Source organism: Larus michahellis, chromosome 12, assembly GCF_964199755.1.
Source record: "Larus michahellis chromosome 12, bLarMic1.1, whole genome shotgun sequence".
NCBI classification, from domain to species: domain Eukaryota; kingdom Metazoa; phylum Chordata; class Aves; order Charadriiformes; family Laridae; genus Larus; species Larus michahellis.
The window spans coordinates 4,012,430-4,026,661 of NC_133907.1; the positions used below are offsets into that span (position 1 = coordinate 4,012,430).

General features: G+C 48.3%; 1 protein-coding gene across 8 annotated transcripts in view; it reads right to left on the reverse strand.

The window, feature by feature from the left end:
- Positions 1-14,232, reverse strand: part of PCMTD2 (protein-L-isoaspartate (D-aspartate) O-methyltransferase domain containing 2) — a 63,187-nt gene that overhangs the window by 11,630 nt on the left and 37,325 nt on the right. For 6 of the 8 annotated variants that reach the window (XR_012589674.1, XR_012589673.1, XM_074605535.1 and 3 more), the window contains 10 exons: positions 13,726-13,797; positions 12,113-12,184; positions 10,348-10,517; positions 7,541-7,658; positions 5,781-5,950; positions 5,091-5,363; positions 4,830-4,946; positions 3,134-3,292; positions 1,674-1,786; positions 223-379 (listed from right to left, as the gene is read on the reverse strand). Coding sequence is in view for 6 of the 8 variants with exons in the window: in XM_074605535.1 (XP_074461636.1) it covers positions 223-379; positions 1,674-1,786; positions 3,134-3,292; positions 4,830-4,946; positions 5,091-5,363; positions 5,781-5,950; positions 7,541-7,658; positions 10,348-10,517; positions 12,113-12,184; positions 13,726-13,797 (1,421 nt within the window). In the remaining 2 variants the exon portion in view is untranslated. The remainder of the gene's footprint in view (positions 1-222; positions 380-1,673; positions 1,787-3,133; positions 3,293-4,829; positions 4,947-5,090; positions 5,364-5,780; positions 5,951-7,540; positions 7,659-10,347; positions 10,518-12,112; positions 12,185-13,725; positions 13,798-14,232) is intronic. The other 2 variants (XM_074605532.1, XM_074605533.1) reach the window with 2 other exon arrangements.

Sequence of the window (14,232 nt, forward strand, 5' to 3'; positions counted from 1 at the left end):
ATGATTCTATGAAACTGCAGCTCAGCCGAGAGAACAGCGAGGACCAGTTGGGAGGTGCATGGGCTACACAACTCATCAACGCCCGCGAGGGACCAGGCTGCAAAGAAGCTAAAGAAATAAGAGAGTTGTCCGTTCCAAGTGTAGGCATCATCACAGCTATAGGCCCTCCTTACAGGAGAGCAGGAAGGAGACTCAGGAGGAGCACAGGAGATGATACCCTACCGGTGATGGTGAGCTGCATAGCGCTGGAGGTGAAGCCAAAAGGGTTTCTTGCTATGCACTCGTATCTGCCCTGGTCAGCCACGCCGAGGTCTTGAATGGAGAGGGTCCCGTCTTGGCTTATGTGGAACTTGCCACTCTCTGTGATCTGGATACCCTCCTGTTGCACCATCAAAAGACAGAAAACGTGTCAGGGTACGGAAAGCTTCCCACCATCCCAGCCTTCAGCCTGTTCAGCAAACCCGCAGGCAGATGCGATGAACTAATGTGTCCACCAGATGTTAGCATTGCTCTTTCCAGAGAAACCAGAAAGGCATCCGAGGACATCTGCTCCTGCCCGAACCCCCTGCGAGGAGGTCCTTGGCTCAGCTCCTTCACCCTGGTCCACCTCCAGGCACTCACTGCGGGGCACAGACACCCCACGCCTTTCTCCGAACTTCTTACAGATGGGCTGGCTGGAGCGCGCCCTGTGCCCTGATGTTGTCATAGAAGTTCCATGGCACATAAAAGAGGCTAAATGTCTTCAGTTTTGGGACAACCTGAAACCAACAGAGTTTTGTTGGCCTTGAACTGCAGGTACCAGCTTTTGCTGGCTCTGGGCAGGATCGTGATCAAAGTGCTGCGAGCAGCAGCACACTCAAACCCGACCTCTCAATTGGGCTGGTGGCAGAAGTGGCTTCAGGTTTCACTTTTTTATTCTCCTGTTCCTTAACATCTTCCTGCTGCCCTGCCCCCATCTAATGTTTACTGTGCTGCCCTGCCAGGCTCTTTTCTTCTGCTCCCGATGTTGGTTGGAGCCCAAGGCAAGCTGCAAGGTCACCTCCCACGAGACCCTCTGCGGGGTAACTGAGGCTCCAGCATTTTCCCCCAATTTGTTCTGTGCCTGACCGTGCTCGCAGGCAGGGCAGGTCCCAGGGAAGGTCCCAGGTATTGTACTACGGCACAGCAGGAAAATGTCTAAAGAGCTTCATCTAATGAATTCTTGAAAAGAGCAGTGAGGCTGCAGATCGTGGCCTTGCCCCATCAAAGCTGGAGCCAACCATCATCCTCCAGTTCCACATATGGGAACGCTGGAAATAAGGACCAACTACTCAGGAAAAAAAAAAAATTTACATTTTTTTCCAGGAATAGTCAATCAAGCGTTTCTAATATCCTGGACAGCCACTGGCTTCAAGTTACTCGTTTGGAAGAAAGAACAAGAGAAAACAGGAATGTGCATTGCAAGGCTTCGAGCCTGAGAAAGAGCAACATTCTTTCAGATCATTAAAAAACCCAAATCAGTGGAAATGTTGGTCCTTAAATTTTCATCAAACACAATTTCTTCCATGTGTATTGCACGAAGGGATTTAACTAGTTGAGCCGGGAGAGGTGTTTAACGCGAGAGTTGTCTAAAGTCCCCAGGGAGGAGCCATCCTGCTTCCCGGTGACAGTTGAGTACTCGATTCACCTCTTACCTTGACCCAGGTTATGGTGGGCCGCGGATCTCCTTGGGCAGCGCAGGTAATCGTGACGTCCTGGCCTGTCTCTGCCACCACGTCTTGGGGGGGATGAAGGAACACGGGTATCACTGTGCAACACGGGGAGGGGGGGAAAGTCACAAGTGCAAGAAATGCATCAAGGAAAAGAGAGAAATCGGCGTGCAAAACATCTCAGCACGGGGACACCAGAGCTGCTGGGGCTCCTCCTGCCGCTGCAAGGGCTCTTCAAAGGGTGTCAAGTTCACCCGTGCTCTCTGTCTCTCCACCAAGTCCTGTGTAATTTACGGTCATTATTTTCTGCTCCTGTGTGTCTCTACTTGGGGCAATCACATAGGAATGTGCTGGGTTCTCTGTCATTTAAAATCTTTAATTCAAAGGCTTTCTAGAAAAGATGCTGTAGCTGAAACAGGGATCGTGAACCGATCCAGCAGGAGGCTCTCCAGCAAGCGTTAGTCAGGTTACCTGAAATAACTATATTGATCCTGCTGTGAAAGATTCAACTAAACTATTCTGTGAATTCTGTGCTTGAAGCATCACTAATTTCGCGTTTCTAGCTAGTTTCCTTCCCTCCAGTTTACCGCTAGTAAAACTCCGCCATGTTTGCGAACGAGCAGGGACGTTTGCTTGTTCAGAACGATTATTTATATGGAAGCGAAAAAGAAAATTAAAATATGAAAGCATTCCTGTGTAACTTGTATTTTACAGAGGCTTGACTTTAGAATACCCAAATTTAGGTTGAACCTATGACCTGGTAGCTAATGTTTAAGACAAATGTATCCAGAGCCAGAGTTAAATCTTCCTGAGAAGGAAACGTTTTGTTTTGCAGAATATTTCCTTTAAAAAAGAACGTTACAATTCATTCTGTAGGAAAGCCAAAATTTAAAAATAGCAAAAGCAAGATTACTAAGAATTTAGTACAATTTTTTGTAAAGCCTCTGACGAAAATCCTTTTCTTTTCCTTTACCGAACTAATTTTCTTAATAACAACTCCCAAACTCATTAAAGGGACGCATTTTTCACTCAAACTGGCCAGGTATCAGGGCTCACCTGATGGGCTTTAAAGGCCGTTTCTGATCACAGAAGCCCAGGTGCTTATTCGTGCAGATGCCAACCGATACCATCCCCTTCCCTGGCCACACCAGAGGAGTTTCCCTCCCACGGTTATACTTTTTCCAGACTACCAGATACGTTTCCACGGAAAACTGAAGCGGCTTCTTCCAATTTACAAATCTTGGCACTCTGGAAACCTCTTTAAAGTTTCCCACCAACTGATGGAGCTCTCGTGGCTTGACGTCTTCTCCCAGGGAAATGCAAAAGCCCATCCCATAGGAACCAGGGCGAGTCCCTGCCTTGTCAGACAGTCTGTTATTTACCGTAACGTTAAATTAATGACACACATTCGCCAGCCCTAATTCCCCACAGCCTCACCAGCGTACCTCGTGGGGTCACCGACAGCTGTACCGGCAGGGTCCTCACTCCGATGGCGCTGATGGCATGGCATTCGTACTGCCCTTGGTCATGCAAAGCAACCCTCATCACCCGCAGGGTACCCGTGGAGAGGACGCTGTGCCTCCGGTCATTCGGCAGTGGCCCACCTGGTCAAACAAGCAGCGTGATTTGTTAATTGTCAGTGAGATTTCTCTTCCCGTCCCTGGAGGTATCTGTGAGAGTTCAAAATTTCATTTCCTTCCCAACATGACATCAGCCACCCTGAAATACCATCTTCGTCTTGCTAAGTGAGGAACAGGACAGATGCTGCTCTTCCCACACCCAGGATCATGACTGAGTTGTCTAAGTAACTGGAAAGGAGCTGGTACCCTTTTTCTTTCCTCGTAAGCCTTTTCTTAGTGCAAATCGCAGATTTACTGACACCTGATGGAGAGAGAATCTGTGTTCAATTACCCAAACATCTAGCATTGTCTTTTTTAATTTGGTATTTCCATTTCCTTTGGTTTGGAAACTGCGTTGTTTCAATATTTCCTCTATGTAAGGAGAAAAGTTCAAAATTAAACTGCTTTACCAAACCCAAACAAAATTATTAGAACTTCTCCGTTTAGTGATTTTTTTTTTTTTTTTAATATTCCATTTTTCCTCCAAATAAGGGCTCTATTTATTCATCCCAAATACCAAAAGGAATCTGAGTCCTCCCCACGCTGTCAAAAGTGGCTTTGAGAATGAGCCATGCTCCATCACTTCTCCTCTTGTTCTGCTCTTAGCATGCCCTCTGTGGAAGCACTGAAAGCCTGGTTGATCTTTGGATTGCTGCGGGACCCAGCAAACCTGGTTACAAAGCAGTTATTAACCTTACTTCTTGTCACTGTGCTCTTTCCACATCTCTAAGAGATACTTTCTGTAATCTGGGCAGCGGAGGCAAACAGGTTAAAGGAGATGGAGAACACGCTGGTGGAGGAGAATTTCAGCTGGACCTTCTTAACTCCGCGTCAGGGCTATTGCTGTGGAAGCTGGAAAACAATAGCCATGAATTCTCCGCAGCACTAAACCATTAATTATGGCTTGTGAAGCATAAGGAAAAGCTGGAGGGCCAAGCGTTATTGGCTTCTGTCCCAGAAAGTGCTGGATGGGATCAGTCCAGTGAAGCCAGCGCTAACAATCATCCGAGACTTTAAAAGTTCACCACCACCTGTTGGCCCAAAGTGGTTTTTCCTAAGCTAAAAGGAACCTCAGAGGTGTGTCAGTGGTGAACGGAGCTCTCCCGCAATGCACTCCCCAAGAGCAGCAAATCAATGACAATGACGGAGAGCTGGTACATGGCCATACCCACCGCCTTGGGAGTGTCCAGACCCTGCCTTTTCAAAGGAGGTAGGAAGCCACCGCAGGAGGAAGCTTGAGGCTTTCCGTGGGTTTCATGCTGATGAAAAACAGCACACTCCTTCCTTCTGACATGATGACTTAGTGTGTTAAAGACCTAAGAGGCTCCTTCCTCAGTGCTTAGCATCATCCTTGGTGATCTACGACATACCTCCTAGTGTGACTAGGTCTGTGCTGACCACCATCTGTCCTGTGCCACCACTGCAAGTCATCGCCCTGGACCAGCAGCTTGTCTGTCCTCACCCGCACCCCGTGGATGGTAGCACAGAAAAGAAAGAAAGCCTGAGTCAAGTGAGGCCATACCTGCCCTCGTCCAGGCAATGACAGGTGGAGGGTGACCCTCAGCAGAGCAGGGGAAATCCACACTTTGTCCCTCAGTCACTGTCTGATCAGTGGGGATGAGGAGAAACCTGGGAGAATCTGGAGGGGAAAGCAATGACTGAGCAGCAGCAAAGACCCAGGCAACAAGCTCGGGTTAATTCTTAGTTCATGGGGACAGAACCAGCCACAGGGCTTAAATACAGCACTTTATCCCAGAAATTTCATCAGCCTGAGACTCCTCACCTTGCACTATGATCCTTGCTGTCGCCTGGATGGATCCCTCGGTGTTGCTGGCATTGCAGTTGTACTGTCCTTGGTCCGAGAAGGTGACGTTCTGAATGAAGAGTCCTCCAGAGCTGGTGATAGTGAAACGGGAATCCTGCGGTAAAGGAGAGCCTGTGCCAAGGGTCCAACTGATGCGAGGGTGGGGGTGCCCAGAGACCCCACACTCCAAGGTGACGCTTTCCCCAATCAGCACTTCAGTGTTCTGCGGCTGGATCACAAAAGTGGGCTTGGCTGCAAGGAAACAAGTGCTTCAGAAACCAGAAGCCCTACTGCCTCCTCAGCTGTGGGCAGAAATTGCTTGGACTCCTCATGCAGCCCAGCTAGCGGCCACCCGGCTCTTCCCTGACCTCCAAATCCTTCATGTGAGAACTCCCCCAGTGCTGCTACTTCCTACCACGTCCCCAAGCTGGTCACTTAGTGCTGGAGCACCCCCAGTACCTGTGTCCCCTTCACCCTTGATACCTCTGTCACGCAGAATTCATCCCAGCCTCCAAACTCTCTCCCCAGCCCCAAATTACCTTCAATCTCTAAACCCCCAGTTTCCCACTCCCATGAAGGAACCCCCTAAAGCTCAGACCACACTACACCGTTACCCACTCTCTTCCCAACCCGAGATGCGCCTACAAGAGGTGCACAAGACTCAATTACATGGGGTGCCAAAATAGCGCAGAACGACTTCTTGTGTCTTGACCTCCCCAGCTATGTTCTTGGCCATGCACTGGTAGACGCCTTTGTCCGACTCCTTGGTATTCTGGATCATCAAGGTACCGTCTTGCAACAGGTTCAGGCGACTGTCATCTTTCATGTCAATCTCGTTACTGAAAAACAACCACAAACAAGCAAAATACAAAAGGAGTAAAGACTGGTGGTGGTCTTCCCCCGCGCTGCTGGGGGAGCGGTGGGGCTTTGCGTGCATTGCAGTAGGTTGGTGTTCCTTGGAGCTATTCTGAGACTTCATGAAATTTATAGCAAGAGTTATGATTTACAGCACTGAGCTCCGGCTCCAGCTCCGGTTTACTCCCTGGGTGAGCTACTTTTCCTCTCACCACTAATGACATAAAACATTTACAGCCCATCGGGAGAGCATACTGTTCCCATGCAACAGCATCATTGCCATTGTCAGGGCATCTAGGCCCAGAAAGCTTGTTCTCATTATTTACTAAGTGCAAATATAATAATGAATTAATACTGTTATTGTGTGCAGACGTTTCTATTCGAAAGGGCTCAAAGGCCTCAGGGGGGCAAAAAGCTCTGAGTAAGTCACTGTGGGACCCCAACACAGCTTGGACTCCAACCCAACCCGAGAGCTGTGAAATATCTTCTTTCTTTCTACAATGACCTGCGACTCCTGGATCCCAGCCCGCGGCAGAAGGTCCCACTGCTGCATCCCATTTGTCCCAGCACGAAGGAATCTTGGATGGCTGCAGATGATTGAAGAGGGAGAAGGGACCTCTCTCCCCCTAGGACAAAGGCTGAATCCACTATGCAAACTAATATGCTTGCTGGGCATTTATTTAATTCCCCTGATGTCTCCTCACTCTAGTCATATCTCGTTTGTGGAACATTTATTATCATTACCCCTCTTACAATGCTATTTTTGGGAGCCTGCCAGCATTTCCCTAACAAAACCTTCCTTCCAGGGGACTTAACTCAGCCATAAACTTTTGCTCTGTGCTGAAACTCTGCCTGGTGGGGAGTTAGCTGAAGAAGCATACATCGATCATTTTTATTAATAACCGAGCCCTATTCAGGCTCCCACAGACAAGAAGCTCGTAAAGCAGCAAAGTTACTTCACTTCCACAGTGGGCAACTGCTTGAGCACAGAATATTTTATTGTGCAGCATTTCCCAGAAACAATTTAGCATCTAGCGTAGCCATGTATTTTGTCAGCGTTGCTGTATAGAATGATAATCCATACGCTGCTTTGCAAGGTCTGTCTTTCAGCGGAGCACAGTGATTTTTCCCTTTGAAAAAAAGCCATTCTCCCGGCCTGCTAGGCCTTCAGTGAGAAAAACCTAGAGACTAGCAGCATTTCAGCAGTTAATAAATGGCAAGCGCGGTGGCTTAGAGCAACATGAAATACTAATTTTATTATTATTATTTTTTTTCTGATCAAAAGACAATTGCTTTCAGCCTGCAGAGCATGTTTCTGGGAAAGTTATAAGCTCTTGGAATCCATTACAAATGCAGACGAAACATTTCGAATGCAGATGAAAATGCCACTTGGATTATGTGGTCACCAGAGAATGGTATTAAAAGGAAGGTAAATACAATCCATGGAATATCCATTTCTTTTTTTTTTTTTTTTTTTACGTTGCGTGAAACAGCTTTTGTAATTACAGGCAGTCACTGAGGAGCTCGGTGCTTGAAAACCTTTGCCACCCCAGGGCTCATTGTGCGCGACTTACTTGTTGTGCAGCCAAATAATTGCAGGCTTTGGGTTGCCTTCTGCCCTGCAGGTGAAATAAACTGTGTTTCCCAAGAGGACGTCGACGTCGTGGGGTTCGGAGGTTATGCGAGGTCTCTCTGCAAAAGACCGTTTTAACACAACCCAGTCTAGAGCGGCACAAAACCACTTCCAGCCCAACCGGAGCTTCGTGGGCAACGCAACCCCCGTCCTGCAGCCCCCGCGCAAGCAGGCACCAACGGAGCCCTCAGCACAATGGCACCCACTCGGAGCCACACAAGATTTCTCACCAACATCAGCAAAAATGACATCAGGGAGGGAAGAGCATCATTCATCTGAGCCCGCTAAAAGCCCTGGAGAATTGAAGAGGCTGTTCCTACTGCCAGTGCTGCCCCTCTGCTCCACCCTGGTGAGACCCCACCTGGAGTGCCGTGTCCAGCTCTGGAGTCCCCAGCACAAGGACATGGACCTGTTGGAACGGGTCCAGAGGAGGGACATGAAGATGATCACGGGGCTGGAGCCCCTGTGCTACGAAGACAGGATGAGACAGTTGGGGGGTTCAGCCTGGAGAAGAGAAGGCTCCGGGGAGACCTCAGAGCCCCTTCCAGTCCCTAAAGGGGCTCCAGGAAAGCTGGGGAGGGACTCTGGATCAGGGAGGGGAGCCATAGGATGAGGGGGGATGGCTTTAAACTGAAAGAGCAGAAATTCAGATTAGATATCAGGAAGAAATTCTTTGCTGTGAGGGTGGTGAGCCCCTGGCCCAGGTTGCCCAGAGAAGCTGTGGCTGCCCCATCCCTGGAGGGGTTCAAGGCCAGGTTGGACGGGGCTTGGAGCAACCTGGTCTGGTGGGAGGTGTCCCTGCCCAGGGCAGGGGGTGGCACTGGATGATCTTTAAGCTCCCTTCAACCCAAACCATTCTGTGATTCTGTGTCGGGCAGTGGATCAGCTCCCCGCTCAGCCCCAGGCAGCACTGGGACAAAACAGACCTGGCTGTGCGCTGGCTCACTAGAGCTGCCCCAAGACTTGATCCCTGGCTCCCCCAAAACAAACGAAGAAGTCAGTGGCATCCTCACTTGGGTTGTTTTTCTGCCCCTGGCAGCCTGCGGCTCTCAGCAACTGCCTTCTCCATCTGAAAACAGCGCCAGCTCTCTGCAAATCACACCATTTCTCTTTCGGCAGGATTTCATTCATTACGTCCCTAATTCATCAGCCGATCCCTATTCAGCCAAGCCTTTCACTACGTGCTTCACTTTTAAGATGTACTCAAGCACTAAACAAGTTAAACATTTAAAGGATGTGTGAAAATGGGAAGGAATTTATGTACGTGATCTGGAGCGCTTGATCTTGGTTCTGCAGAATACTTACCCGTCTAACAATCTGTACGCTCACCAGTAATCCAGTAAAACCAGCTGGATTATTCATAAGACTAAATGAGGACCTGCCACTTTCTCCAGTGGAGGGTCTGTGCCCTTACTCCTTAGATCTCAAGTTAATGGCTTGGCAACTTGTCCCCAGTGGCAACGCCAGTGCGGGACCAAACCCACCACAGCCCCGTGGTACAAAACGCTGATCCAGCGCAGATTTGCTCCGCTGTCCCACATCTGCTAAAATGCGGTGGGTTAACTCGATGCCAGCAGGCCTCGTACCGACTCAGATATCAGCTGCCTGCATCGTTAGAGCTTTACGCTGAATTATGCATCGTTTGTCTTCTCCAGCTGGCACAATACCAGCGTAAAAGCCTAATGCCAGCAAAATCTTCCCACCAGGTGCTCTGGCTAATTTGACTGACATCCCACTGTGCGCCCGTGCCTCAACCAGAACAAATTTACATTAACGGCTGTACCGTGGCAGCGGGTATGTGCTGGGGACACCTCGTCGTGTGGCACATCCACTTGCAGCGGATCCCACTCCATGTGTCCCCAGCTGCTTTCTCTAGACCCTTCCTATTCCCACCCCCCCCAGCCCTGAGGTTATGGACCCATTTGTGCCAATTCAACTCTTTGCATGGCTGTGCCCTAAATTAAGCTATGAAATGGTCAAAATTTTTTTAAAAAATAAGATCATAGGGGAAAAGTAGAATTCAAGGGAGGGTTCTTCAAAATCCAACTGATCTCACACATCTGGCTCACAGCACAGCCATGACGGGCATATCCAGGAGGGATGCTGGGAGCTGGCCCGGGGGACTGGGAACATCTCACACTGACTCTACCAGCAGTGAAGCATCAGGGAACCGCAGCCTGCTGATGCCCGCGCTTAGAAGTCGAAGTTTTATCTTCTTCTACATGAAATATTTAACTTTGGGATTTTTCAGAACAAAACCTTTCATTTCAAAATGGCGTTTTTCAGTGAGAAATTATCTAAATGGAAAGACTAACTGCTTAACAAAGGCAATACATTGCCACAGCCAAACAAAGCATTCGGCTACGGATCTACTAAGAGTTTGCTTAGGCTTTCAGTTGTGTTTCCAGCCTCCCCTTCTGTTCAGCCCAATATGGGACATTTCTTCTAGTTGCTGGTTTAACCACTGGCCCCAGTAGGTCCTTTACTGGTCCTACTCTACCTAAAAACCAAGACAACACCTGCCAGCCGAAACAGAGCTGCTGCCAACCCCCACGCGACTTTCTCCGCGTTATCCTGATAACTCGCATGACCCCGCTGGGACTTTCCCATTTCAGCAGTAAAAGGATGGAGAAAGCAGGATGCCAGGGCAGGGAAGAGGGAGGGAAAGGGGTGGAGGAAGCGATTCCCAGACCAGAGCCCAGCTCCACGGGCTGAGGGTGGCCGGTGGAGGGCTTTGACCTCGCTCACCGCAGTTAAATTCCTGGGCCGTCAAGGTGACGATGGAGCGCCCGTGCAGCTCCCGCGGCGCCTCGCAGGTGGCGGCCGTCTGGATGCTGCCCTGCTCGGCGTATTTCCTCAGCAGCTCAGCCAGCCACATCAAGTCGCAGTCGCAAAGCAAGGCGTTGGAGTCCAGCCGCCTGCAAGACCGAGGAAAAGGCAGGTCATTTCCCAGCCTCTGGCAGCTGCCTCCTTCTCCGGGACACGGCGGGGGAACAGTCCTCCAGAGCGAAGGATCACCTGGCTGTGCCTCCCCGCGTTGCGTTATATCCCAAGTGAAAATTTGAGATATTTCATTCCCACAATGTTTAAATAGGATGCTTAACCGAGTCAGAAGGATTTTGTTGAAAAACTATCATCTCCCATCAGCCGTTCCAGTTTCAAACGAAAATTATTCTTTCAAACTCTATTATGCAATTTGGGCTTAATTTGAGGCACAGAGACACACTGAAATATTGGTATTTCCCCCAGGATGGAGATTTCAGCCTCTACTGAATTCTGTAAGAGCAGCAGACAACACCACCTCTGTCAGAGCTTTCTATGCTCTTTTACTCTCAGCTCAAAAAAATTCCCCCTTGATTTTAGCGTGCATCGGATCACCCTCTGCCTGTGCCCAGCTGCCAGAGGCTGGAGCATTCCTGCACAACTATAAGAACTTTTATTACTGCAACGTCGCCCTGAGCCATGCCGAATGGCGCACTGGTGACCTCCCTGCGCGCCCGTGCTCTTCCCTCCCCTGACCTCATCCCCCTGCACAGTGCTATGCACAAGGACAAATAAAGATTACAGGGGGATTAGTCGATGCCCCCTTCCCCACTGGCAGTTTTACAGGAGATGGGTCAGGGCCATTGGAATAAAAAACATGGAAGAAAGGTCTAACGTTTCCAGGGACAAACATTTGAGAATGTGAGATTTCACACAAAGCCCCGACGGAGCATTTCATAGACACCCCACCTTTTTCTCTGACATGTACAGGCAACATTTCACAAGTTATTCCCTCTTAAAGAGAAGTGAGGAATTTTACCTGCTTGCAGAAATCACGGAGGGCTGCAGTGAGAAACGCATTATTTTCTCGTAGTTCAAAATCATGGCAGAACACCAAAATTCTGTAATTTTTGCTTTTTTCCCCAACACACGTCATAGAACTTACTTCCAGGGATCATAAAAGACAAACAAAGCAAAGTTCGGGGGGGTTTAAGCAAGCAAAAAGTAAGCTGAAAAGACAGCCAGGTTATGTGGGAATAATACACCGAGGCATTTCTTCATGGGATAAGAATCATGCACCTCGGCACCCCTCTGAGTATTTTCAATCTCTAGAAAAAAAAGCCTTTTCTTTTACGACTATGACTTTTCCTTCCCTGTTAGATACTGATCTGAAGACACGACCGAGGTCACATCTGTGACTTGGACTTCCTACACTTTTGAAGGATGTTTTATGGGTTCAAGCTGTGTAGGACAGCAGAGGGTTGTGAGGACTTTCCAGGAACGTTCATTCCTGTGGTATTTTTGGGCTGTAAGAAGATTATAGTTAGATTATAATTAGACGCTACCATGAAGAAACCACTAACTGGTTAAATGAGCTCTCACGTCCAATCAAAACTGTTTTATAAACTTCGCAGCGGCCTTAGAAGTGCAACAACCGAAAGCTTTGCCAACCAGGCGCATTTTTGCTCAGGTCCAGGCCATCTGATCAAAGATAAACAACTGCTCTTTGCAGGCAATGTTTTTTACTTACAGCCGTTTGAGGGATTCCAGTTGAGAGAATGTCCCTGGATGAATCCTGGAAATCTTGTTGTTGTGCAAGAATCTGCAGCGGGAGAACCCATGCCAAAACATTATTCAGTATTTGCACTACGCGGATGGTAACATCCCGGGTCAAAACTCAGTTTAAATACAAAGTCTGCTCATCAAAACGGAGCTTGCTTTTTAAATTTACTGTGGTTGTTTCCACGAGCTATAGGGATTTCATCCATTTGCAACTGCAATGCAATACACCAAAGCGGAGAGCGGGTGTGGACTGGAAACAGTGACTCAGAAACGTGATGTAACAGGTTTAAACTGGAACCTTAAAATTAATCTGCTTCATGCTCTGCAAAGGGAGGAGAAAGGGCACGAAATCCCCCCAGACTGGACCCACCCTGTGTTTTCTGCGCCTGGGTCAGCTCCAGTTTAGAGGGGACCTTTTCTTTTCACCCCTGCAGAAGAGACGGCAGTTTTACAAGGGCAGGCACTGAAGTAAGGCTCCAGCAGAAGACACTAGACTAAACGTAGTCATTAACCCAAATCCATGAGTAGATCTAATTCAGACAACAACAGCCTAAGCTGGGCTTATCTCCGAAAAAGGTGAAGCAAATTCTCACTTCCAGAGTCTCAGCGCACAGGTGAGACTCCCCAGTTCTTAGAAAAAAAAAACCGCTGATTGCCCTAAAATGCATCAATGGGGACGAAGATGGGATAATTAACTCTCCATTCCCATAACAGAGGGGGAAATTTTGTCACATCAGTTACATCTAAAACTCGTAAGAGACCATTGACAAAAGATAGGAAGCAATTTTAGTAGATGGTGGAACAGGAGAGAAACGCAGAAGCAGCACAGCTTGCGTGCAAATGTCTGCACACACACGTGTACGCGTGAGTTCCGCCTAGCTGGATGCTGACAAACCTTCCCCTAAAATTTAAATCCAGAATTTTTGTTGGATCAAATACAGAGACTGAGATCAGCCACGGCGTGCAGATCCAGGGCTGAATTTTCCTAATGGTGTTTGGATCCCATGATTTTCTTTTCCCGTCATGTATGGACGTAAGGCACATTCCCATGCAGCACCAAAGGGTCTGTTGGTTTCACCATGGAGTGGGAAACATCACGAGAACTTTCGTCCTAGTGGCTACATTACTATTAGAAGCAATTCTGGGGAGCATGCGCCGCAGGACTTTGTTTCCTAACTGCTTTCAAGAAGAACGCGTGTTTTTCGTGTTAGATTTTCTTCTGACTTTATTCCTTTTCCACCCCCTTTTTTTCGTACGCCCTGCCCAACACTGACTAATGTTGACCTTATGGTCAGAGTAAAATTTCAATTGGCTTGGCCAACTGTAGGGCTTTCTGCAGATTTACCCCTACTTAGGTGGAAACATGAATATAGCACAAGACGGGAAATTCCCTTCATACTCTCAGTAACCCTTCTACTTGGCAAGTACATAAAATCTCCTTCTTCAAGGAAGCTTCTTTTTGCATTTCCCTCCATTTTGAAGATCACACTTCATGCTACCAAAACGGTTAGATAAAAACAAAGGGATTTTTCCCCTTCTCCTCACCCCCTTACTCCCAAGAAAGGTCCCATCTTTACTTACAGCCTTTCAAGTTTCGGCAGGTCACTAAAAGTCTCCAGCTCCAGACTTTCCAGGTTGTTGAAATGCAGGTAGCTGCCGCACAGAAAATCACAGAGGGCAGGGTTACAGATTGCAATTTAAAAGCTAGAAGATCGTTTTGGACCAATCCCCCCAACACCCACCCACTGGTCACCACACTTCTCAGGGCAGATGGGGAGAAGCCAGCGTTCACTTTAGCATCTCCACTTTCCACGTGCAAACGCAGTAGCCAATGCTGTTTTTTCCCTATTCTGCCAATTATTTGCTCTTTCTATTAATAAATTAAAACACACAAAGAAAGAAGGACAGATTTGATCTTCCCTGAAGCCCAAGACCACCACCATCGCTGTGAATTGCCTGTTGCACTGTTAAGGGATGCCCATGGAGATGCAGTAGCAGCTGCTCCCATCTGAGTACCGTACGGGATCCTCTAGTGCCTTGGCATTCCCCAACACATCCCTGGATCATCAGGGAGGAAGAAAGGAAGGA